Source organism: Canis lupus, chromosome 11, assembly GCF_011100685.1.
Source record: "Canis lupus familiaris isolate Mischka breed German Shepherd chromosome 11, alternate assembly UU_Cfam_GSD_1.0, whole genome shotgun sequence".
NCBI lineage: Eukaryota > Metazoa > Chordata > Mammalia > Carnivora > Canidae > Canis > Canis lupus.
In genome coordinates this window covers 12,889,355-12,912,984 of record NC_049232.1, presented here as the reverse complement: position 1 = coordinate 12,912,984, position 23,630 = coordinate 12,889,355, and the positions used below count along the sequence as shown (strand labels likewise).

Here is a 23,630-nt window from a genome sequence, read left to right as displayed (position 1 = left end):
TACATCCCTTCAGAGCAGGAGCTGTACCTTGTGCGGCTCTAGTAACCCCATAAGGCGGCAAGCACAGAACCAGACACATAGTAGGTGCTTGATAAATACCAGCTGCCTTCACATCGCTACCACCGATCATTTAGAAGTCTGACAACGGTTTTGAAATCGTAAACAGGTGAAGAAAGGACTGGCCTGTGTAAGTCGAGATGCCCTGTGAAAAAGCAAAGCACAACAGAGGGGAAAAGAAATCGAGGGAACAGACTCGTGCACATTTGCATCACGTATCAGAGCGAATCATATTTCAGGAGTCTCAAGCAACACTCTTAAAACGTTAGCTTTCAAAGAGGTATTTTGAGAGGTGAATGCAGAGCTAAAATAAATTCTTACAGTTTTCATCCTGGGCAATGCATTGTAAGGGGATCCCAAAGAAAGACGTATAGCTGTCATTGTACCACACCAGAAGCTCGGTACCCCTGGGGATATCTATACAGGCTCGGTAGAATATATTCGACCTATTCAAAACAAAAGAAAACCCAGCTTAGTAAGAGGTACATTGTTATTGCCCCGAAAAACTTGTGCCCAGCTCCATCTACACAGTTTGTAATAAAATCTGTACCACCACCCCTTATTATTCCCAGCAACCAATTAGAGCCTGTACCCCAGAGTGATAAACACCTTCCAGTTTATGTCTACAGTGTCCCTCCACAGAACATCGTGGCTGGAGAGACAGATATGGGGCCCAGGAGATAGCAGAAAGCCAGGGCTCATTAAAAAAAAAAAAAAAAATTCCATCTCACACTAATGAGAAAATTCTGTCTCTTGGCAAATTGCAGACACCGGTGCCTCACCCTCATATATAAATTAATGTTATTGATTTCTTATTTGAAGGAAAAGCATTACACGTATTCCTGCGCCTTGGCACTGGCAGTCCCCAAATTTGCAGTAAAATCAAGCTGCTTTGTGACAGAAGGATGGAGGGAAGCAAAAAAAAAAAATCTCCCCCCATTGCCTGTCTTCTAAAGTTTGACACAAGAGAAGAGAAAACCCCTCTTACGGGGAACGAATGGAAATTCAATAAATACAAGGGGAGCACTTTACTCTAGCTGAAAGATTACCCTCTGAAATGATAGAGTGAACGCACCAAGAAATAAACATTTTTTATAACAGCTTTGGTACTATAAAGAAAAACCTACAGATTAAAAAAAAAAAATGAGACCGTGACCGGCTTCCTCAATGAGGAATTGCTACAAATATTAGCCTCAAGTTCAAGATAAAAGTGTTTAGGGTTGGTGGGCCTTAAATTTAGCCTTTCTGCAAGGAATTGGCTGTAGTGGGGCAATTTGTTCCTTGTATAACACTGCAGACATAAGGTGAATCCTTCACCACATTTTTCATGGCAGTGAGATATGCACTTGTCAACATATTTTGTCACCACAAAGTGGCTCTTGGCAATAGGATCATAAAGATCAATAAAAAAGTGCAGATTCTCAATATTTTACTTGCAGCTGCAAAAATTTCATTTATCTTGTTATTTTCCTTACTTGCTGCCATTCTGTCTCACGAGGGCACTGCTAGCTAAGCAGAATGTTTTTCCCAACATTCTATGAATATCTGACAAAAACTCCAGCCAGTTGTCCAGACCTCACTACCCTCCTCCCTGCGCAACTCCAAGAGCTGTGCATTTTATTAATTCTTTCCACTGCTACATAAAAAAAAAAAAAAATCAAAATTGGAGCCGAGCTATAAATCACTGGCATCTCCTAACTTGAGAAAAATTGAGTCGACTTTGGACTTCACCCTTGTAACATTTCATCTCTCCGTTTGGCTTCCCTTAATATAAACACAGCGCCCGGCAAATGAATGTGCTAAAACCAAATGACACACTTTGCCGCTGAAAGAGCAGAACTGTTTTCGAGCAATGGGTGGTCTTCTGAGGCTCGGAGTAGGCCGAGAGGGGGAGAAAAAAAAAAAAAAACCCGTGTAAGCGTACACCGTTCCTTACAAGAGGGCAGAGCTTCCAAAACTCGCAGAAATCTCTGCATGTTGGAGCACATCAAAGGGATTTTTCCCTTTTCAGATAATATTTCCTTTGCTGACATGTATTTAGTATTGTGGTTGGATGACTCATAAAGATAGCTTCATGGCGTCCCAACGCAGTTGAAGCAGAACACATGCCAACAAACATTATTGTCAGCCTCAAAATAAAAACAAAACGTTCAGCAAAGGGTCAATCAATCAAGGGCGCTTTGAAGAAAATACCATTTAGATATTACAAATCATAACAGAATGAATCTAAACCAGCTGACTCTTCGTGAAGAGGACATTCATGTACAATAAAAATTAAGCTGGCTCTTCAGAGTCCAACTTTTCTATTTTCTTACTCTTGGACGTGGTCACTGGTGATGGATGCCAGTTTTTTTTTTTTTTTTAAATTGTGTTTTTGTAGTTCATTTTAGAAAGATCCGAAGTAATCGAAAACAGATCGGCATGGAGATCTAGAAGTCTCAGCGCCATCACGAAAGGGGAGCTGTAAAATCCACTTATTATTGACAGAGAGGTGACTGCCTTACCCCGGCCCACCTCCCCCCTAGGGGCGTCTTGCTTCCCCCAATTCAGAATTTGCCTCGAGATCTCCCCGGGTGCTCATGACAGAACCAGCCAAATGGTTTCTTGCTGAATGGACAAGCACGATGTTTACTAATGTTCGAGCCTCGAGTTTCATAAAGAAAAGAAAACAAAACAAAACCTTCATGGCAGAAATGCGGCTGCAATAAAGGTGGGTAAAGCCTGCACATGGCAGTGTAACCAAATACCGTCATGCACTATTTCACTGAAACCATTATTTAATGAAATAGAACTGCACAAGAAACCATGGCAGTGAGTCACACGCTGCCCAAATATGTTCCTTTTGAACTGGAGACCTTCGGAGAGCCAGCCAGATTTGTGCAGCCTTTAACCTATAAGGGGGATAAAACACCCCCCCCCTTTTTTCCCTTTATAAGGCTCCGTGTTTAAAAAAGAAAAAAAAAAAAAAAGAAAGAAAATAAATAGCCAGGGGCAGGGCTCCAAGTTGCCGAGTACAGGGCCTTCTGCTTTGATGTGTCTGTGGTGCCTAATAAAGCGAAACAGTTGCTTCTGATTCTAAAGGGAACACGGCTGTTTATAACTGAGGTCATATATTTATATGGCACGTGTTTTCGAGGGATTTTGCAAAAAGGGCTTTTTCCCTATGTGATCTGTTTTTGGGCCCCCGTCTCCCCTCCTGCCTTCTTTGGCACTAAGTGGAAATGCTGGACGAACAGGTGCGCTGAGCGGATGCGGCGGGGATCTGGGAGTCCACCTTGCTCCTCTGCACCCCCCACATGGGATTCTGGGAAATGAGGGTGGCCGTGCCTCGTCTTTGCTACCTTTTGGGCTTTGAGCAAACTTCTCAACACCTAAAACTGCCTCGTCACCTAAAACATATTCTGAATTGTCCAAGAGCCAAAGCCAAACCCTTTGGCACCTTTCGATGGAGGGGAGAGGTTAATCAGGCTCAGCAGCCCGGGGCAGGGTGAGCGTTTGTCCTCCGTTTCCCACGCCTTTGTGTGCGAATGACAGTTTCCTGAGGCAGCAAGCCTGAAGATGACGGGCTGTAGGGGATCCAAGGCTGCATCTCTGCACTGTGATTTATGTGCGTGTACACATGTGCTGCGGTTGAGGGGAGACTCACCCTCCCCCCCTTGGGGTTTCCAGGCTCATTCAGGCAGTTGTGAATGTTCGGGGAAGTGACCTGGGAGGAGCCTGACCATGTGCACCGAGGAAGAGGCCTTCCACTAGCATCTTGATTCCTGAATTCTCACGGCATTACTGTTGCAAGAACTAAGGAGATTCCAGAAACCTAGTGAAAACTTCCTGCCAGTTCCCACAGGGGTCTGTAGGACTCTCTGCAGGATTTTTTTCAAAACTAGCAGCAAGCCTGGATTCGTAAATGCAAGCCAAAGGGCTTCAGCTCTGTAAGTGGTAAATCAAGATATACTTTACCTGTACTGAACTACTGTTAGATTCTGTTCTCCACAGTGCCTTGCACATCGGATATACCTCATCCAGCTCGACTTACTAGGTTCCCCACCATCAATAAAGTGCTGTAGTGTCCCATCTTGGTCATATATCTAGAGAAGAGGTCAGAAGGTCAAGTAGTTAGAACGAATCATCAGCAATCATTTTCCCTGCTTCCCTCGGTGTCTTCATGTGTCGGCTGCAGAAATGTATTGCCTGTAGGTTTGTGAGCACTTACTGATGTTTGTGGAAACTCAACCGGAATAACGGGAAAATATTTTTTGGTGATGCAAGCCGATCGTGTTTTTCTTATCAAGCCAATCTTCCCTGTATTCAACATATTTCTGGTATCTCAAGGATGTGAGTGACCATGTTTCCCAAAGGATATTTAAACCTATTTTGACAGGCTACTCTTAAGTAATGAGCTGCCAGATAAACAAAGCAAGCTGAAGAGAGAGGCCACGCTGACATGGCTGGAACGTCCACACGACGGGCCCCTGAGCTCAAAACACGTAACTGTTTGAAGGCATTCAGGAGGCAGTAGCCATCTGCTAGACAAGCTCGGTGACACCCAGCGGAAGGCAGGTGGAGCGGTGTGGAAATGTACAGAACTGGTGAAAAAACAGACAACCCCCCCCAAAAAAACCCCAAACCCCTCCCCTGATTCAAATGAAATTAATGGACTCTCGTGTCACAGAGGATGTGGGACTTCAGCTGTCAGAACCTGAAACTCTAAGGAGGACCATCAAAAAAGAAAGACCCCCCCCCCCCCAAAAAAAAGAAAGACCCTCAAAAATAGAAAAAATTGTTTCCTATGGATTTTCTATGTCTTAACTGAGGTTGGTCTGATAATGATTGCTTACGGTCATCTTATGCAAATTTTCTTTTCAGATCATACTCAAGGAAATGAAATGTGCTTCAGAGCAAAGAGCATGCGACAAAAAGTCTCATGCATAACGCTAGCCAGTCCAGATACCCGGGAGTCAGCGCCGACCACAGAGGTAATGGGCTCCCACTTCCAGAAACCAGGTCAGCCCTGGGCACCTTGTAGGATGTGGTATCTCGATGAGTGGGAGACCAGGGGCTTACATATGTACAACAACTCCAGAAGGGAGTCCCAGTCCTAGGGGTATCTGAGACATAAGGGGTAGAGTCATCAGAAGGACCACGGCATGGCTGGTCCCTTTCAAATAAAATCAGTGATGGGATCCTGGTGACTGCTGAGGTGTTCCCCAGAGCATCCTGACAAATCATTTTCTTACTCTCTGATCAGCCTTTCCACTGTTCTCTTCCAAACAGAAATGGAGAGTTCGTCTTACAGAGAGACTCACTGGTTACATTAGACCCTAAAATTAGTATCGTCATTCATATTAATTTAGCTCAGTATTTCTGTTCTGGGGGCCAGAGGGCTTAGTGATGACAGTTTCTTTTATTATCTCCAGTCATTTTCAAACAGCTGACTTTTTTTTTTTTTTTTTTTTTTACTTTTCTTCAACTCATTTGTCTCCACTCCCAACCTTTACACGAACCACCCCACCCCCAAATAAAAGGCAGACATCAATCTAATGACAGCAATGGTTGGAGAAGCTTTGACTGGATGGCTTGCCAGCGTGATCACAGCTGATAATCAATGCTGCCTGAGAAGAATAAAGAGATTCCTGAATTAAATTATATTAAAGATTAATGGCTTCTCTAAATTCCTAGTTTGAGGATCGTGGCACAGAGTGGAATCCTTTCACGGGGTGGACACATCTGCCACCTGAGCAAACTAATGAGAGATTTTGCATTTAGGTTAGGGTATTCCATTGTACTTTTTGCTTTTGTGTCCCTTCTAGGAAGCTCTAAGATTCAAAGTCTCAACCCTGAGTCGGCTGTTGACAGTCCATGCGACATTGAACAAAAGCCATCAGTTCTTCAGACACCAATGTTTATCTAAAATGGAGCCAAAAATGTTGATGACCCAGCCCTCTGCCCTATCCTTCCCCAATGAACAAACTTTCCTTGAGAGCTGCTGCTGAAAATAATTACAAAGCATTTTGAGAAGAACAATTCTCCTCTGTGCTTCTAGCCAATGTCATGAACGGCACATAAAACTCTCTAACCTTTGCGTGCAGCGGGTGCTGCCTTGAATGATGGCACATCTGAACACCAGACACTAGCCAGTCAGTCTTGAAAATGAGTATGAAGAGGTTTCTTCCTACACTCCTGTTTCAGCAAAAATCTCCTCAATCTACACAGCGTGTAACTACAGGAATCCTACCATTTTTGCCTTCTTGTTACCTGCCTTGAGGAAAAGTAGATGGCTATTTCCAAGGTTTTTTCCAAGCATCACAAAATGTAGCATAGGACATGAGGATGTGCCTCCCTGCCTTCAGCTAATACTGATTTTACACTATTTCACATGGAATGGTGATGGAAATTTCAGGTACCCTGTTAGATTCCATAGCTGTGCACCAAATCAAAGTGTAAGAAACTCATTTGATCCTGATGTTGTTTTCTCCCGCAGTCCCCAGTGCCTGGCTACCACCAAATCCAGTTCAATTCACCACCCCCTAAATGTTTCTCAAGTGCATCCATCTCTCCCCTTGCCTTGTCACCCTTCCAGCTGGGGCGGGCTTCCTTGAGCACCTGTGGCACTGCATCTGGCTCCCCACAGACCTCCCTACACCTTCCCCAGGTCCCTCCAACCCAGTCTCTACACCACAGCCAAACTGCACTTTCAAAAAACAAATCTGATTACATCCTTTTCACTCAGGTCCCCTCCTCAAAATAAATGCATCACGAATGTCATAAAATGTCAAGTCATGACAACAGATGTTTGTACATGTGGCACTTCCTCAATTGGGCTCAACATGCTAATAAGACCAGCACTACCTATCAAAGTTATTTAGAGAGGCCAAAAATGTAGGCCTGAGTACTTGGCTCACGACGATCCTGAACCCTTTCTGCTCTGTGCTGTTAAGAGCTAACAGTTAAACTCAGTGTTTCTTGAAAGAGGAACAATGGGCCAGGAGGTATTACTGATGCTTACTTCTGTTCATTCCTCTGGTAAAAGGAGAATAATAGTGGGAAAACCAGGATACTCAAAGGTGATCCTAAACAGGAACTAAGGATGATCTCCTCAGAAAAGCTCAAGGTACTTGTCTGGACCCTATCCTTAACTTTCATCATCAGTCCAACTTTGTTTCCGTTTAAGAGTTCTGTGTTTATTTGTTTTTTACATTTTAAAATTTAAGTTCAATTAAGAGTTCAGTGTTTTTAAAAAGGGAATATGTGGGGGCACCTGGGTGGCTCAGTCAGTTGAGTGTCTGACTCTTGATTTCAGCTAGGGTCATGATCTCAGGGTCGTGAGATTGAACCCTACATCAGGCTCCACACTGGGTGTGAAGCCTGCTTAAGATTCTCTCTCTCCCTCTCCCTTGGCCCCTCCTCACTTCTCTCCCTCTCTAAAAAAATTTAAAAAAAAATAAAAAGGGGGATATATATATAAAATTCCTCATGTAACTGAACACTGTGCCCATATCCATCTACTCTACTGGACAGGGGCTGACTTCCTTCCTTCAAGACAGAAGGAACTATAAGTAAGGAAGTATTTCAATAAGTTTCAGGCTACAGCAACAATTTTAATTTCAGGAAGGTTTTTTTTGGCAGTCATATTAATACCTACATTTGTGTGACACAAATGAAATTCTAAGTTAGATACCTAGTAGGTCTAAAAAAACTTAAAGAAGTTAAGGAGCTGAATTAAGGCTGATGCTGATATTCATTTTGTTTTCATTTCCTTTCAAAAAATTTAAAATAAGCAGGAAAATATCAAAACTCATACACAAAGTACTAAGACAATCCTCTCAGGATCTTTGAAGATGTCAACAACGTCAGTAATTTTATTCATTCAAATAATGACAATGAAAAAAAAAAAACAAATAATGACAATGAAGGCAAGACAGTGAAATTTATATTTAGAGGAAGATTCATTTGGGAAGAACGCTTGAATAAAGCATAGTTTTGCTTTAAACTTTGCGCTTTGTTCTGAATGAACATGAACAACTGAAGGTTTCATATTTGCTCAGTTCTTTCTAAAGAAGCAAAGAAAGAACCCTGTGAAAATGGGGGAAATATATGTAAAGAAACACACAGGATACTTGGTGGGGAAAAAGATAAAATTTTACAGTAGACAACTCAAAACTATAGGAAGTATATCTAGCATATTGATTCTAGAAAACCTAGTTTAAAATAATAACAATTATTTAAAAAGGGATGAAAGAAAGCAAGCTAGCTCCAGCTTTGCTGAAACAGAGGGTAAGAAAGCACAGTCATATTGGGAAACACTTTGGTAACATCGAAAGAAAGCTGATGATGCATAAATCCTAGGACTCAGCAATATCACTTCTAGGAAATGATTCCACTGAAACCAAGGAGACAAATCCAAGGGCATTCACTGTAGCATTGTTTGTAAAAGTAAATAATGAGAAATGATGGAACTATCCATCATCATAAGAATAAATAAATTATGCTTTAATTATCCAATAAAACAGTATAAAACACTTAAAAAAATGAACATGTGGATCTGTTTGTATTCAGATCTGGTTGATAAGGATAAACATCAAGAACAGAGAGCGGATTGAGAAAAACAGAGTGCAGATTGATACCATTTGTTAACATTTCAAAATATACAAAATAACAGTCAACAGTATATTTTATAACAGTGTATATTGTAATATACATGTAATTAACTATACATACAGTAAATTCTGAAAAGACATTGATAAGGTACTTGATAACATTATGAGAGCACTGGCCTTGGGGGGAAAAGGAATGCCGGCAAAATAAAGGGAATTTATCTGAAGCTTTATCTGAAAAGCTTCATTTTTCTTTAAAAAATCTGAAAAGAATATGGCAAACACTTAAACATTCACTTTTTTGCTGGCCTATATATTGACATTTATATATTATACTTTGTGCTTTTCTGATTGTTTTTCTAAAAAAAAAAAATCAAAGAGAGAAAAACCACTGAAAACCTAGACATTTATGTCCTTGTAGTTTGGCTTTTGCATGCGTTGTTGAAATAGAGAAGCAAGATTATCTCACCCAAGGTTAAAAACTCTGTGTTATCCTTCTAGGAAAATATTTGTAATATGTATCACTACATTATCAGCCACTGATTTCTTTTATGATGTTGTTGTTCCTGTTTTAAAACCATTGTTTTTGGTCGGCACTTTCTCTTTTCTCTTTTATCAATGGGACTGGAGAGATAAGTAAGGGGGAAAGCTAATTCTTACCGTTTTACAGGGATTTTTGCAGTTTTCAATGCAATAATATTTATTGGGACACCACACACGTGGTTGAAATAATGATCACACATTCTTGCTTATTATGAACCTTGCGTGGCATTAACTGAAAACCACCATGTGTAAGCCACACATTTATTACAATCCTGGGTATCAGGAAGCACCACTGCCTCCCATGACCTTCCTTTCCTAGAACAAGAATCTACTTTGAATAAGAACAGCGTAAGTAAAAAAATACACCCTGTGTTGTGTTCTAAACACTAATCCTGAGTAGCTGGTCCACAGCTTTGTCATTTATGAATTTGCCAATTTGCGTTCAGGATAATAATCACAGCCACAGTGTAAGCCAGCAACTAAGTTGGGCTTATTTTCACATAAGGTAGGAAAACCATCTTCTGAACGATAGTAATTTGTGTATATTGGCAGCTCTGAGCAATGTCTTTCTCTAAAGCGAGATTTGCAAACCAGGGGCTCTTGGGCTGAACTCAGGCAATTGATCAACTTTGTTTTTCCTCCACAATGTATTAAAAATTTGGAAATTTTCTGTCATTTATAATTGTTCTCAAAAAAAAAAATCAAAACGTGAGTCCCCAATCTCTGGCAATAACCCGCTGAAGCAGAGGAAAGAAGGTCACTCCCTTTAGATCAGCCATGTGCTATTCCATTTCCCCACAGTCCCTACCCCTCCCAATTGTCTTGCACTCTCCACACTTCACTCCTTTACTTACCTGCTTGGCCTCATTAAGCATTTAAGGTAGGCTAGGTAGTCCTAGCCTTAAAGAAATTATTGTTACCACTAAACATCAGCCTGTGATAGCTAGGAGGCGTTCAAGGAAAATCTTTTGAACTGATAACCTGGAAACACTGCAAACATTCATTCCTCCTATGCTGCCCAGAAGCTCCCATCTGGCTGAGACTCAAGCTTTCTGGACTGCAGTTTTCCAAGGAGTGAGAGAGCAGAGTTCAGCTCTTTCAGTTTTACCAGTGGAGGCTTTCAGTGATCTTCTTAAGCAAAGCTCCCCTTTAACTCAAAGAAGTTGTAAAAGGAATTCCACTATAAAAACAGAGAAAAAGAAAAGCCCACCAGAAAAAGCGCCGAATCAGCTCACCTCAGGCTTCCTCTAAGAGGTGGTTGTGGGGATATCACCAAGGGCCCAGGGTGAACTAGAGGGACCCTATTTTAAAAGCCTCAGGCAGAGCACTTCCTTTGGTGGTTGGGCTTCTGGGAAGATTTTAGTCACCATTCCTCTGCTACAATGCTGAGTACCCTTGGCTAAATTTAGAGCCCAGCACTAAGGAGGACACTTAAGGGGATGAGCACTGGGTGTTATACTTTATGTTGACAAACTGAATTTAAATGAAAAACAAAAGAAAGACCTGAGATTGAAATTCGGATGCTTAACTGACTGAGCCATCCAGGTTCCCCATATTTTTGTCCTGTTTAAAAAAAAAAATCTTTACAGGGGCACCTGGGTGGCTCAGTTGGTTGAGTGTCCAACTCTTGGTCTCGGCTCAGGTTCATGATCCCAGGGTCGTAAGATCAAGTCCTGAGTGGCACTCTATGCTCAAGGTGGAGTCTGCTTGAGATTCTCTCCCTCTGCCTCTCCCCCCGCCCCCCGTGCATGCGTGCACTCTCTCTCTCTCTCTCTGTTTCAAATAAATAAACCTTTTAAAAATAAATAAATAGATAGATAAATAAATAAATAAATAAATAATCTTTATATATTAAATAAATAAATATAGCCCCCAGGATAATCAGTTTGAAAGAGACCTCACAGACCATCTGTCCCAACCTAATCATTTCCATCACAATGAAATGGGGGCTTCAAAAGTTGGTGACTTAGACAAAATGAGACTACTAGCCAGTGGTGGGGAGAGGACATTTCCAGGCCTCCTGCCACCCTCCATCCCTCTGCCTTCCCACTGGGAGTGTGCCGAGCCTTCCCCACCTCCTCTACTCTCACAAGTCACTGAAGAAAGCCCATGACACTACACAAAAGGAACTCACTTTACAGCTTAAACTCTGATCTGTACCTCCTAGAACCTGGGTCCTTGAATTTGGGTATGGAGAAAAAGAAAAAATAAATAAATGAAAAGGATTGGCCAATTGTCCCTGAGTATGGAGACATCTGCGGCCCCCTCATCTTCATTTCTACACTTGGGTCTGTCCCTGTGCCAAGGCCCCAGACAGTCTTGTGCTGAAATGCCAGTTGCCCTCGGTTCTTAAGGCGCAAACATCTAACCCAGGGCCTGGCACATAGGAGGACCTCAACACATACTGAAGTGAGCTGAAATGAAGCCTCACAATAATTAAAACTCCATCCTAAGATTTCACAAACCCCCAGGGCTCATGAAAGAAAATACAACATCCTCCTTGAATCTAACTTTTCTTAATTGTATGAAATGCAGCGATGAGTTTCACGCGCTGGTTCAAATGTTAATAAACACTTCCCACAGAAAGGGCCAAGAAGTGGTCTTCAGCAGTTTTCCAGTTTCGACCTGAAAGCCCAGCACTGTTTTATGTGCTTCTACAGCATCTAGAGGAGCCAAGAGCCAGGGAAGAGCAGAGAGAAAGATGGTTTCTCCTCTCTCCTTTACCTATTCTCCAGAGCGCCTTAATACGGTCTCATCTTTCTATAAAATTCAGAAAAGCAGGGTTGCAATAATCAAGTGTATTAGGAATTTGAGAATCTTCACTGAAAACATATATTATTCGCCAAGATGGATAATAATGTTTCACTGTGGGATTCCTGTGTGTCAGAGGGGGAGGGCACAGAATCTTTGTGGCCCGAGGAGATCTGCATGATCACTGCCACCAAAGAGTAATTCTTGACTTGTTGTGACTGAGAAAGCTTAAAAACCAGAATGTACCTGTTGCTAAATACAAGCTTTTACTTTCTTTTAAAAGACAGTAGGATTGTTCAGGAGGCTTTCTTCAGTATTACCAATGAAAGCACACCACAGAAGTCACTAAAGTCAGGAGCGACCACCGAGGCCATGTGGCTGTGAGCTCCGCTGTGGGTGAGCTGATAGCGTGATTCCACCTTGGGTGGCCAAGTGACTCTGGATGGTTGCTGAACCTCTTGAAGAAGCTGAAAGGTCTTCTTTGAAAAGGTGATGCTAATGACAGTTCCTACATCAAAGGGCTAACAGAAAAATCAGATGGGCTAGTATATGGGAAGTCTTTAAATTCGAGCTGGGCACCCAGTAGAAGCCCCAAGAATATTAGCTACGCTCAGGCCATCGCTATAATTAAATAGGAAACATCAGCCTGAATGTCATCAAATCAACCAACCTGCTGGGGGACACTTTGACCACAGGATAATACGTGCAATCTAAGCAAACTCATGACTATGGAGGTGGTTCCCAGACCCCAAGCCCATTGAGGACAGGAATACACTGTATTCACTTTTTAACTTTCCCCAGAGGTACCTTACACACATCTCTGTATATACCAGGGAATCAACTTCTGTCCAAAGAGAAAAAGAGAGAGAGAGGGGAAAAGGATTTGAAATGACACGAGGGAGATGTGCAAGTAAAACAGTCATTCTAGTTTGTATTTCCATCCCCCAGATGAAGCTATTACAGGATAAAACAAAATATTCTAAAATGCTGCATGGACATGAACACCATCTAGAAAACAGTAGAGAAGTATCTCTTCCATTCTACATTTCCCATTTCCTAAACTTCCTCAGTCTTCCATTTAGGGCAGTGTTATAAAAATGTCACTCAAGGGCCGCCTGGGTGGCTCCGTGGTTGAGTGTCAGCCTTTGGTTCAGGTCGTGATCCTGAGGTCCTGGGATCAAGTCCCATTGGGCTCCCCGTGGGGGGCCTGCTTCTCCCTCTGCCTATGTCTCTGCCTCTCTCTGTGTGTCTCTCATGAATAAATAAAATCTTTAAAATAAATAATAAAATAAAATTAAAATGTCATTTGAAAGACACAAGTACCCAGCATATTCTTAAGAACATATCTGGGGCATATTTATAACAAAGTGGCAGTCATTACATGCATTTTAATGAACTGTGGCTTCACAACCCCAAAACCACCTCAGTGAATATCACCTATGACATAGCATTGCTTGACCTCTGAAGTCAGTGACATTATTTGGCCACAGGAGGCCCTGACTTACACTGCCTCATTTCTCTACGAGCCCTGAACATGTTCAAGGTAGGTGAGCTGTCTGAGCAATCAAATGTCCTGGATGAGAAGCAGGGAACATCTGTAGATGGCAGCCTGGAGCATCGGATGGGCTGGGAACACCATCCTCCCAGGCTAGAGAGGTAGACAGCAAGATCCACACCACTGTGGGCTCCTAACCTCTCCGCTCATGAACATTCGGAACAGAGCTTGAGAAAAGATACCACAGAGCAGCATTTTTAAAATGAGAGCATCCGCCTCCACCTTAACACAATGAAGGAGCAGCAGTGAATGGCTAGGTCACACACGTGCGTGTGGCATTTTAGCTTACAACATACTTTTTCGAGCTCACCGGATCCTCACGACTGACCTACAAGGTAGGCTAGAATGTTACTCCATTTTACAGATAAAAACCACAGGCTAAGAAGGGTTAAATGACTTGTCCACAGTCATACGGTTGATAGGTGAGTGTGACAAGGATAAACTCCCTTCCCCCTCCCACCCCCCCTGCCCCACAATCATAGGCCACCTCATTATTGCTTTTTTCCATCATATCCCATCTGTCCAATCAGGGAGAAATGTAGAGCTTTTTCTTTAAAAGCATCTGAAATTCTCCAAGTGAGGGTCATAAAAATGTTCATAATGATTAATAATGCCACGCATGAAATAAACTCCTATTTTCAGAGCACATGCCCATTTAACAAGAATTACTTAATGTGTTGGTAAAATTTGCACAAAGCAAGCATGCAACTGAAGAAAGGTACAACCCCCCCAGCTCTATGAAAAATCACTCTCCTTGCCCTGGCAATAATGACCTGAAACATCAAAAACGGTAGGGACATTAAGCCTACAGAGGAAGCAGCAGATTTTACAATGCAAGCTGCTTCATTAAAGTACACACCAGCCAGTGTGCCCATATTTATGTGTGTTCAGTTTTTCAACTTTTATCTCAGATATATACCCATGGGTTGTCTTGTTTCAATAATTTCTCCTTCCTCCATTAGAATTTACCTACTTTGTTGTTGTTCTTTCAAACAGGAAAACCCTTTCCTTCTCCTTGGGTTTGGCATATTTGGGAATGTCTGGAATGCCGAGATTTTAAGATGCGGCCTCAAAGGTCACATAATAAATGCCCCATAAAATAAATGAGTAATGGTTATATACACCGTTGTTGTATTTTCAGTAATGCTGATATAAAGCTATATACTGTACTATGTCAATTCACATTCATCAAGTTCCAGAAATATTAGAAAATCATTAGAGGTTTATGTTGAGCTTGCAGATAATACTAACATATAAGTCAAGACTGAAATATGGTAATCAGAAAAACAGTTGAAAAGTGTCAATAAACTGTAAAACACCCGGGGTGGTGTTGGCGAAGCCTGCATCAGAGAGCCGGCCATGTGAAGAAACAGAATCGGGTGTGTTGGTCCCACGGTGGGGCAGCTGCTGCTAAGTGTCAGTGGAGCAGAAGACAATGTGTGTGTGTATGTGTGTGTGTGTGTGTGTGTGTGCGTTTTGGGTGGGGGGTGCTGGGAGGATCCCCGCCCGGAGGCCCGAGAACTCCTGGGAGCTGGAGAGCATTTGGGGAATCCTACTTATCTCTGAGGACTGCGGTGGCGGCCGTCAATAGGAAGCCTGCCATCCATCAATCTGGAGTCTTCTTCAGACATCCTCTGTCTGTTGATCAGAGGAAGACTTTGGTGGGGAATCGGGCTCCCATTATCAGGACTTTGTCTGTGATCTGAACAAGCCACTGAACCTTTAACTTTTCACTTGGCAGAAGCATATACGCTGGAAAAGTCCTGACAGTTCATTCATTTTGCTCCATCCCGGAGCCAGCTGATGTCTGACTGGTGAGACCCGCCCTCTTTGATGTTGGACTCTTTGGAGAGTGCCCTGCTGTGAAAAAAATTTTATCCGTCCAAATTAAAGAGAAATATTTCTGCATCCAGCTGTTAGCTGTGACATATTTGCCATTTTTCAGGGCACTGGCTTGGTGCCATCCACGGGCTCTGCTGCAATGCTATCTCTCCTCCGTCACAGCAATAATATCCACAGTGCAACACTGTCTCCAGTGCCCAAACAACATCAACACTGAAAAGGAAAATACGGCTAATCCTCCGGTGCTGAGAAAAAGCCTTGCAAGTATTTTCATGCGGCTATTTCTTTTCTTCCTTTCCTTTTTTTTTTTTTTTTTGCTAAAATATTAGCACTAATGTCTCTCATAAACTGTAAAATGCTTTGACACGACCTACCCATTTAAAAACTGCTTCAGTTCAGTTTAAAAAAAAGAAATCCAGTTTTAATCAAAGCAACCGACAAGAAGTCCTGACCTCCACTAAATATATTTACAAACGAAATGAATCTGGATGCCATGAAAATGTGTTTCGTATGCACAGAGCCCACATTTTAAAATGGATATTCATTCAGCAGAGAGAACTCTGTGTAAATGAAGAAAAACTCTCGTGAAAGTTTGAATAAACATTTAGATCTACGTAATCAAGAAAACCTGTATCTTCTCCTAGTTATTAAGTGCCGGTGGGGGGTTATAAAGCCTGCTGCCATGAATTGTGTGTGCTATAAACAAAGGGCGACGCATGTTATGACCATGTTTTTCTCCATATACTGAAATGAATGAGTAATGACACCACAGTTTCCAGCTTCCCTCTCCTTTCCTGCTCCTCTCTCAAATTTGCATTTCTGCGGAGGTGGAAATGGATCAGCAGAACTGGATCTCAGCACCCAGCATCAGAGAATAGGGCCACGGGGCTGACTCCAGAACCTGGCTGGCAAACACACTCAGCTACTTGCCATCCTTTCTCACATAAATGAAAGGGGGATTTCAAAAAAAAATATCAAAAATGACAATGATGTGCTGCATGTGAGAAAGCATCAGTTTTTAAAAACAAATTACAGGGCCAGCTGGGGGGCTCAATGGTTGAACGTCTGTTTTCAGCTCAGGTGGTGATCCCGAGGTCCTGGGATCAGGTCCCGCATTGGGCTCCCTCTGCCTATGTCTCTGCCTCTCTGTGTCTCTCATGAATAAATAAAATCTTTTAAAAAACAAATAAAAATAAATAAAATAAAAGAAAATTACAGGGAAATATGAATTAACGTGCTCCTCCACTTGGAAAACCAAAGCCTTTGCTTTCCACCAAACAGGAAAGAGGACCATTATGTTATTAAAATAAGCCCACAAATAACACCAGGGTGAATTGAAGGATTTACAAACTAAAAGAGGATACTGAATAGTTCAATATTTGAGAACTGTAAAATAACACATTCAAGTTATTACACTGTGGTATACATGTGAAATCTCCACATGGTTCATGCAATATATCTTACGGAATACGACTTAACCCTTGCTGTAGGAGAGATTTCGGGTTTACAAATTCTACTGGGTCTGACACCATATAGGCCCTGCTGAAACTATTACTAATTTTACAGCTCAGCGTGGTAGCTACTGAAGAATATGATTTCCAAGAAGCTGCTTGGACCAGAGCCTGGTGCAAACGGCGATGTTAGCAATCATATTAAATACTTAACAAGGTACTAAGTAGGGAATGTTTGTAAAGGGAATGTCCCTGAGAGAGAGGCTACTTCCATGTATGTGTAGTCAAACACACACCAGGCCCTAGAGCTCACCTGTTTTTTTTTTAGTAAGAACTTTCTGAAGACACTGAATGTTTGTCCCAATGAAGTAATGGTTTTCCGATGGTCTACGGCTTTATTTCTTTGCTGAAATGTGTCACTCCTTAAATTATTATGTTTTCCCAAGTCTACGACATTCTTTTCCTAACCACACCAATAAAGTGTGATTGTCAGACACACTTTATAAGGGGAAAATGACCATCTGTCCAGAGTGAAAACATATTTTCAGATCTTATATAATTTAGGAGAGACATTCCTTACGTCAAGTTAGGGCAGTGCTTAGCAAGCACTCAGTTTATACCATCTTGCCCTTGATCATAGAACAATGGTAGAGACAGAGTAAATCCTCCAATTCAGGCCACTTAAGACTGTAAAGTGTGGGAGTGGCCATGTGTGCATGGTGGAGACCCAGCACAGCCCCCAGATTGGGACCCTTAGACAGCTGTCTTCCAAAGATAACTGCTCACAGGGAAAAATCCTCATGAAATCTAAGTCTGTCCTAGAGCAAGAGACATGGGAGAGGGATGGATTTTGGCTTCTTAGAAGCATTTCTCTTTCCTTTTTAAAAAAAAAGATTTTTAGGGCAGCCCAGATGGCTCAGCGGTTTAGCGCCGCCTTCAGCCCAGGGTGTGATCCTGGAGACCCGGGATCGAGTCTCATGTCGGGCTCCCTGTATGGAGCCTGCTTCTCCCTTTGCCTGCCCCTCTGTGTGTGTGTGTGTGTGTGTGTGTGTGTGTGTGTGTGTGTCTCATGAATAAATAAATAAAATCTTAAAAAAATTTTTTATTTATTCATTTGAGGGAGAGAGCAAGAAGGAGAGGTAGAAGAAGAGGGAGAAGCAGACTCCCCATTGAGCAGGGAGCCTGATATGGGGCTCAATCCCAAGACCCTAATACCATGACCTGAGCCAAAGGCAGACGCTTAACTGACTCAGCCACCCAGGTTCCCCAGGACCATTTTTCTTAAAGGAAGGGCTACACAGTTGCACAGAGGACTGAATGAATCCAGTGGTTTGTCACAGGTCTCTTTCCCATCAGTATCCAGGAGATGAGACACCAAGGACAGAAGGCGATGTCAGTAATGGTGATACTCAAATGTGACCACCCAACCTCCCAGGCAGCACTGTTTTAACCAACATTTAGTAAGCAGCTACTATGTGCCAGCCACTGCATGTGATGCAAGGCATTAAAAAACTTAAGACCCAGTCCCTGGCCTCAAGGAATTTACAGTTCAGGGGCACCTGGGTGGCTCAGCTGGGTGAGCATCTGCCTTCGGCTCAGATCATGATCCCAGGGGTCCTGGGATCAGGCCCCGCATCAGGCTCCCTGCTCAGCATGGAGCCTGCTTTTCCCTCTGCCTCTGTCTGCTGCTCCCCTTGCTTGTACTCCATCTCTGTCAAATAAATGAATAAAATCTTTTTTTAAAAAAAAGGAATTTATACTTCAACAGGAGACATACACACAGAAGCAAATCAGAAGACATTTATTCTTGCACTACAATCTATAGATTTTTCCACACAATCTTGGGGACATTTTATGTCCATAATGGCATTGCTGGGTGTAGGAAGGGCAATCCATTACTATTTTGCCAAAGATAAAAAAGGACATCAGGACTTAGAGAGTTAAAATGAGTTATTTTACCAAATTCTGGACTGTGAAGGCAGCATTAAACAAACATTGGATTAAAACCTACCAGACTATAACCTTGAGGAAGGTGAACATAAAGTCTGCCATATTTGCCATTGTATCTTTACTCATTGACACAGAGCTTAGTTTTCAAGAAATGTCCCTTGGTTGGTTGTCTGACTACCTGGCTGGTTGTATGGATGGAGATGTTGACGGGAGGTACGGATGCATGAGTGGATGGGAAGGTGGATGCATGTGTGGATAGATGGAGGTGTGGATGCATGTGTGGATGGAGGTGTACCTAGAGGTGTGGATGCATGCATGGATAGAGGTGTGGATGGAGGTTTAGAGGAGGTGTGGGTGCATGTGTGCATGGAGGTGTAGATGGAGGTAGGATGGAGGTGTGGGTGCATGTGTGCATGGAGGTGTAGATGGAGGTAGGATGGAGGTGTGGGTGCATGTGTGCATGGAGGTGTAGATGGAGGTAGGATGGAGGTGTGGGTGCATGTGTGCATGGAGGTGTAGATGGAGGTATGGATGGAGGTGTGGATAGAGGTGTGGATGGAAGTGTGGACACGTGTGGATAGAGGTGTGGATGCATGTGTGCATAGAGGTAGGGATGGCAGGTAAGATGAATGCGAAGACAGCCAGAAGAATATAGATGAAAGCATAGGATACCTTCTAGGTACCTAAGCATTAAGTGCTGCACCATGTCCATCTGTTCTCTGGGAAGACTCACACAGCAAAAGCAGAGCTGAACCCAACTGTGAGTATTTTAAAAGATGCCTGGCTAAAATTACTATTTTCTTTAAAAATTCCCAAGAGTCTCTGCAGAGGGGAGGCAGCTGCAGAGCAGCTAGATGGAGATTTCAGCCAATGGCAAGGCCGGAGACTACCTGAGCTTGGAGCACCCGGCTCTCTGCAAATGTTGGTTCCTCCGGACATTCCAACCCCAAACCTGCCCCCTGCTGACGATGGTCACTCTCCCCAGTCTTCCCTTGGGGTAATTCTTGTTCTCCTCTCATCAGGTTCCGACCTTTCACTTCTAGGGCCAGGGTTCCCCTCATCAGGATTCTGGGAGCATGAACCTAGGTCAAGGTATTATTCCGGGAAGAATTGTTGCATTTTGAGCTTTGTCTCCAAGCAAGCCTTGAACATGGGTGTATCCTTTTAAAGGAATTTAAACATTATAGCAAAGGCTGAAGTCACCCTGGGGGGGGGGGGCGGGGGGCAGGTGGGGACAGATGACCATTCCTGACATCCCTCCTGTGGCATTGAGGATCCCTGGTGGGTCCTCATAGAGACACAGGGCGAGGCCACTACAGGGTCTCGGCTCTGGGACAGGAGCACAGGCACCTGAAGAAGCTCAGAGGAGACTCTGGTGACAGGGGCAACCCAGTGCCTCCTGCACAACAGGATGCTGTGGATCCTCCCCAGGGCATGCCAGCAGGGCCATTCAGCCTCAGGGTCATAAAGAGCCTCCAATGGAGATCTCTGAAGTCCCTTCCAAATGAGGTTATGCACACAATCCCGGAAACAGACCGGGAAGATTGAGAGACCTTCCCTGCATACTTTCAACCGGGTCCCCTGACAGGACCACACGCCTGCAGTTAGACATATATTAACATTTTTATAAATCCTGTAATTAAAAAAAAATCCTGTAATTAACTTATGAATAGCACAATTCTACGTTTCTGGTATTAAAAGCATTAAGTTGTGAAAGGTAAACATTTAAAGTGTACTACTGTTTTTGTAACCCCGTCGTGGCTTTTTTTCATCTTTCGATATATTAAGGGTCTCAAGACATGGAAGTGGCCCGGCCTCTATAGAGCCCTGGTCTGGGCTTGTTAATAAAGCCCCATGCACACCGTCACTCCAGAGGGCTGGCCGGTGTGCAGCCGGGGAAGGGACGCAGACTTTTCTCACTGAGACACAGCCCTGTGTGCCTGGGGAGGCAGTCAAGTCCACAAGGCATGATTCCCCGGAAATCCAACCCAGAGATCCAGTAAACCTCAATGTCTCAGGCATGAGGTGTGCCAAACCTCTGGTGAGCAAAGGTATAACTAACATCAACACCCAAAGAAAGCCACCACCTAATTACCACCTTGTGATGACCTGCACACTTCCTCATTTTTAGACAAGACTTAGAGTCCCTTCTTTCCACAGGAAGCATCTGCAGGCCAAAATGAAAGAATGTCAAGCTCTCTCACAGTGGGATCTGTGGAGGGGTTTCAGGCGAGGCTATGAATACCCGAAAGCTTCAAGAAGATGGTGTATGTGCATCTGGATCAACTTTGGGAGGAAGTCTCAGAGCTCTCATGGCATTCTCAAAGGGGTGTGTTTACACACACACACACACACACACACACACACACACACAACATACTATATAACCACAGACGACACATCATCCTATATAACCACACTCACAGAATACAACCACACACACAGCACTCATACATACGATATACACACACTACACATATTACTCCCCCTGCCCCAAACACACAAAACTACTGCCAATTCCACACTTTCAGCTAGGATAGTACTGAATGGAGAAACAGAGAGGAGAACACCAGCAAATGAGCTAGAATTCTTAGCATGGGTTATGTGCTTCTAAGAAAGTTCTCTTCAGACTCAGACTTCTGGGTCTCCAAAGCACCCTATTTCACTCTCATTTCTTTCTTTCCAGGTCTACAGACTTCGGGCTTCCTATGTTCCTTTTTACAGTACTTTCATTTTGTATTTGACAGCAGATGTGTTTTGATGTATTGGTTTTGCTCAGATCTTGGACCATATTTTCAGGAGCACTAGAAAAGTAAACTGGAATAGAGTCCTTAGGTTGGTTTAGTTCCTAAGACAGATATTTTTAGAGGAGAGATCATGTGAGTGGACCAGATTACATCAGGCAGCTCAGTGTTTTCAAGCCTTGTGAACATTAAACACTGCCCTGTTGCTGGATTTAGTGAGTTAATAGTTATTAATACTCCAAAGCATTCCCTTCCAGCTTGGATCAAACCCTTTGATGTTGCCATTTTTTCCTACTAAAAAGAAAGTACATACTCACATTGAATCAGTCGACCCTGTAGAACCACTTGCTTTGTAAGCTGTAAAATTTTTATAAGTGAAAGCAATGATTATCTTCCTTTGGCTTCTGTCTTTATATTTCCTAGTAGGTACATCAATAGATGAGCTACAGATTAAGAATACTGGGTTCTAATTCTAACTTGGGCAGTACTAACTTTGTGTGTCAGTAAATCACTTCATCTGACTCTTCTCCACGTCCTCCAATAAGAGGCAGGGACATTAAATTAGATGATCTTCAGGATGCTCCAGCCCAACTTCTTTGATCCTGTGAAATGACAGCTATGTAAAAATATGTCTCACATATAAATATGTGGCAGCTGGAATCCAAAAGGGTAAAAACCATAATACAACCATTTCAAGCATACACAAAAATATTTTGACGCCCAATAGGGGAGACAGAACAACATAAACATAAATTACATGCTTTTCTTTTTAAATTAAATTTTTAAATTTTATTTAAATTCAGGTAATTAACATATAATGTATTATTGGTTTCAGAGGGAGAGATCAGCGATTCATCAGTCTCATATAACACCCTGTGCTCGGTACGTCACATGCCCTCCTTAAAGTCACATGCTTTTCTATTACACCTGTGCAAATTTAATTACAATTGATCCTTTCCAAGTGGTAGAATAGAACCAAGAATAAGCTTTTACACAGTTATATTCTTTTAAGTTCCACGTAATTGAAAGTGAATTCAATTACACAAATATGTAATTGAATACATTTAGATTTTAGTGTAAAGGAGCCATGGTAAGAGTAGAATTACCCATCTGGGTACAAATTTTGGATTCGGCAGTGATGAGCTGTGTCATCCTGAGCAAAACATTTATCTCACCTGTAAGATGGGGAAGATGTTTGTGCAACTTCCAAGGGTTTCCATGAGGATGAAATAAGAGAATCCATATAAATGCCTCAAACATAGTAAGTGCTCAATAAGGCACACCATTTTCATTGTTTTTTTTACTGGAGGGTTTGGGTTTTCCTTTCCAAAACAAATGTCCATCCACTTTAATACTTCTAAAAAACTACGTACAGAAAAAAAATGACATACTTTTCAACCCTCAGGTGTTATGTGTTAAGTGGAATTGGGCCAGGCAGGAATCGGGAACCTCAGCCATGTGACTTTGGGCACATTACTTAATTTCTCTGTTTTCTCAGGTGTAAAAAGAGAATAACCACCCCACAGGGTGTGTAAGGATTAAGGAAAATAAGGCTATAATGGGGTTAAGATAGTGCCTCACATGCAGCTACAAAAAGAATTCCTAGAAAAATAAAAATCCATTTTTTTCTGTAGCCCAGTGACCCCACTACCTTAAATACTGAAAGTGTCAAACCATAACAAATTTTGAAAAACCTCTATACAATCGTTTGTTAATTTAAAAATAGTTACTAATTAAAAACATAAATACCAATAATGTTTATAAATATTAACTGAGGCACATTTCAACTTGAAACTGAATTTCCAAATCGTCTCAGTTTTAGCTCAGTGGCTCATACAGTATTTCCTCTTAAGTTAAAATAACAGTTTAAAGGGGGAAAATAACATTACTTCTATCTCGTCAAAAAATGGATATATTTATTTTATAGAAAAATTTTGCTCTTGGGGTATAATCACTCAAAACTGGGTTATAAAACCTAGGAAGGATAATAATGAGAAACTTCAGAAAATGTATACTTTTCTATCAGCAATATTTCATTTTCTATGATCACCCTTGTAATGACTATTAAAATTAACCCTAAAATTAAGACTTCTTTTTAAAAAATGTTTTAAACTCAGAATCTAAAGTTCAATTTAAAAGGGGAGAT

At 42.2% G+C, this 23,630-nt stretch overlaps 1 protein-coding gene across 1 annotated transcript in view; it reads right to left on the bottom strand.

The window, feature by feature from the left end:
- Positions 1 to 23,630, bottom strand: part of PRDM6 (PR/SET domain 6) — a 103,301-nt gene that overhangs the window by 28,423 nt on the left and 51,248 nt on the right. The window contains exons 4-5 of the mRNA XM_038551971.1: positions 4,015 to 4,142; positions 379 to 503 (exon numbers count right to left, since the gene is read on the bottom strand). Coding sequence (XP_038407899.1) covers positions 379 to 503; positions 4,015 to 4,142 — 253 coding nt within the window. The remainder of the gene's footprint in view (positions 1 to 378; positions 504 to 4,014; positions 4,143 to 23,630) is intronic.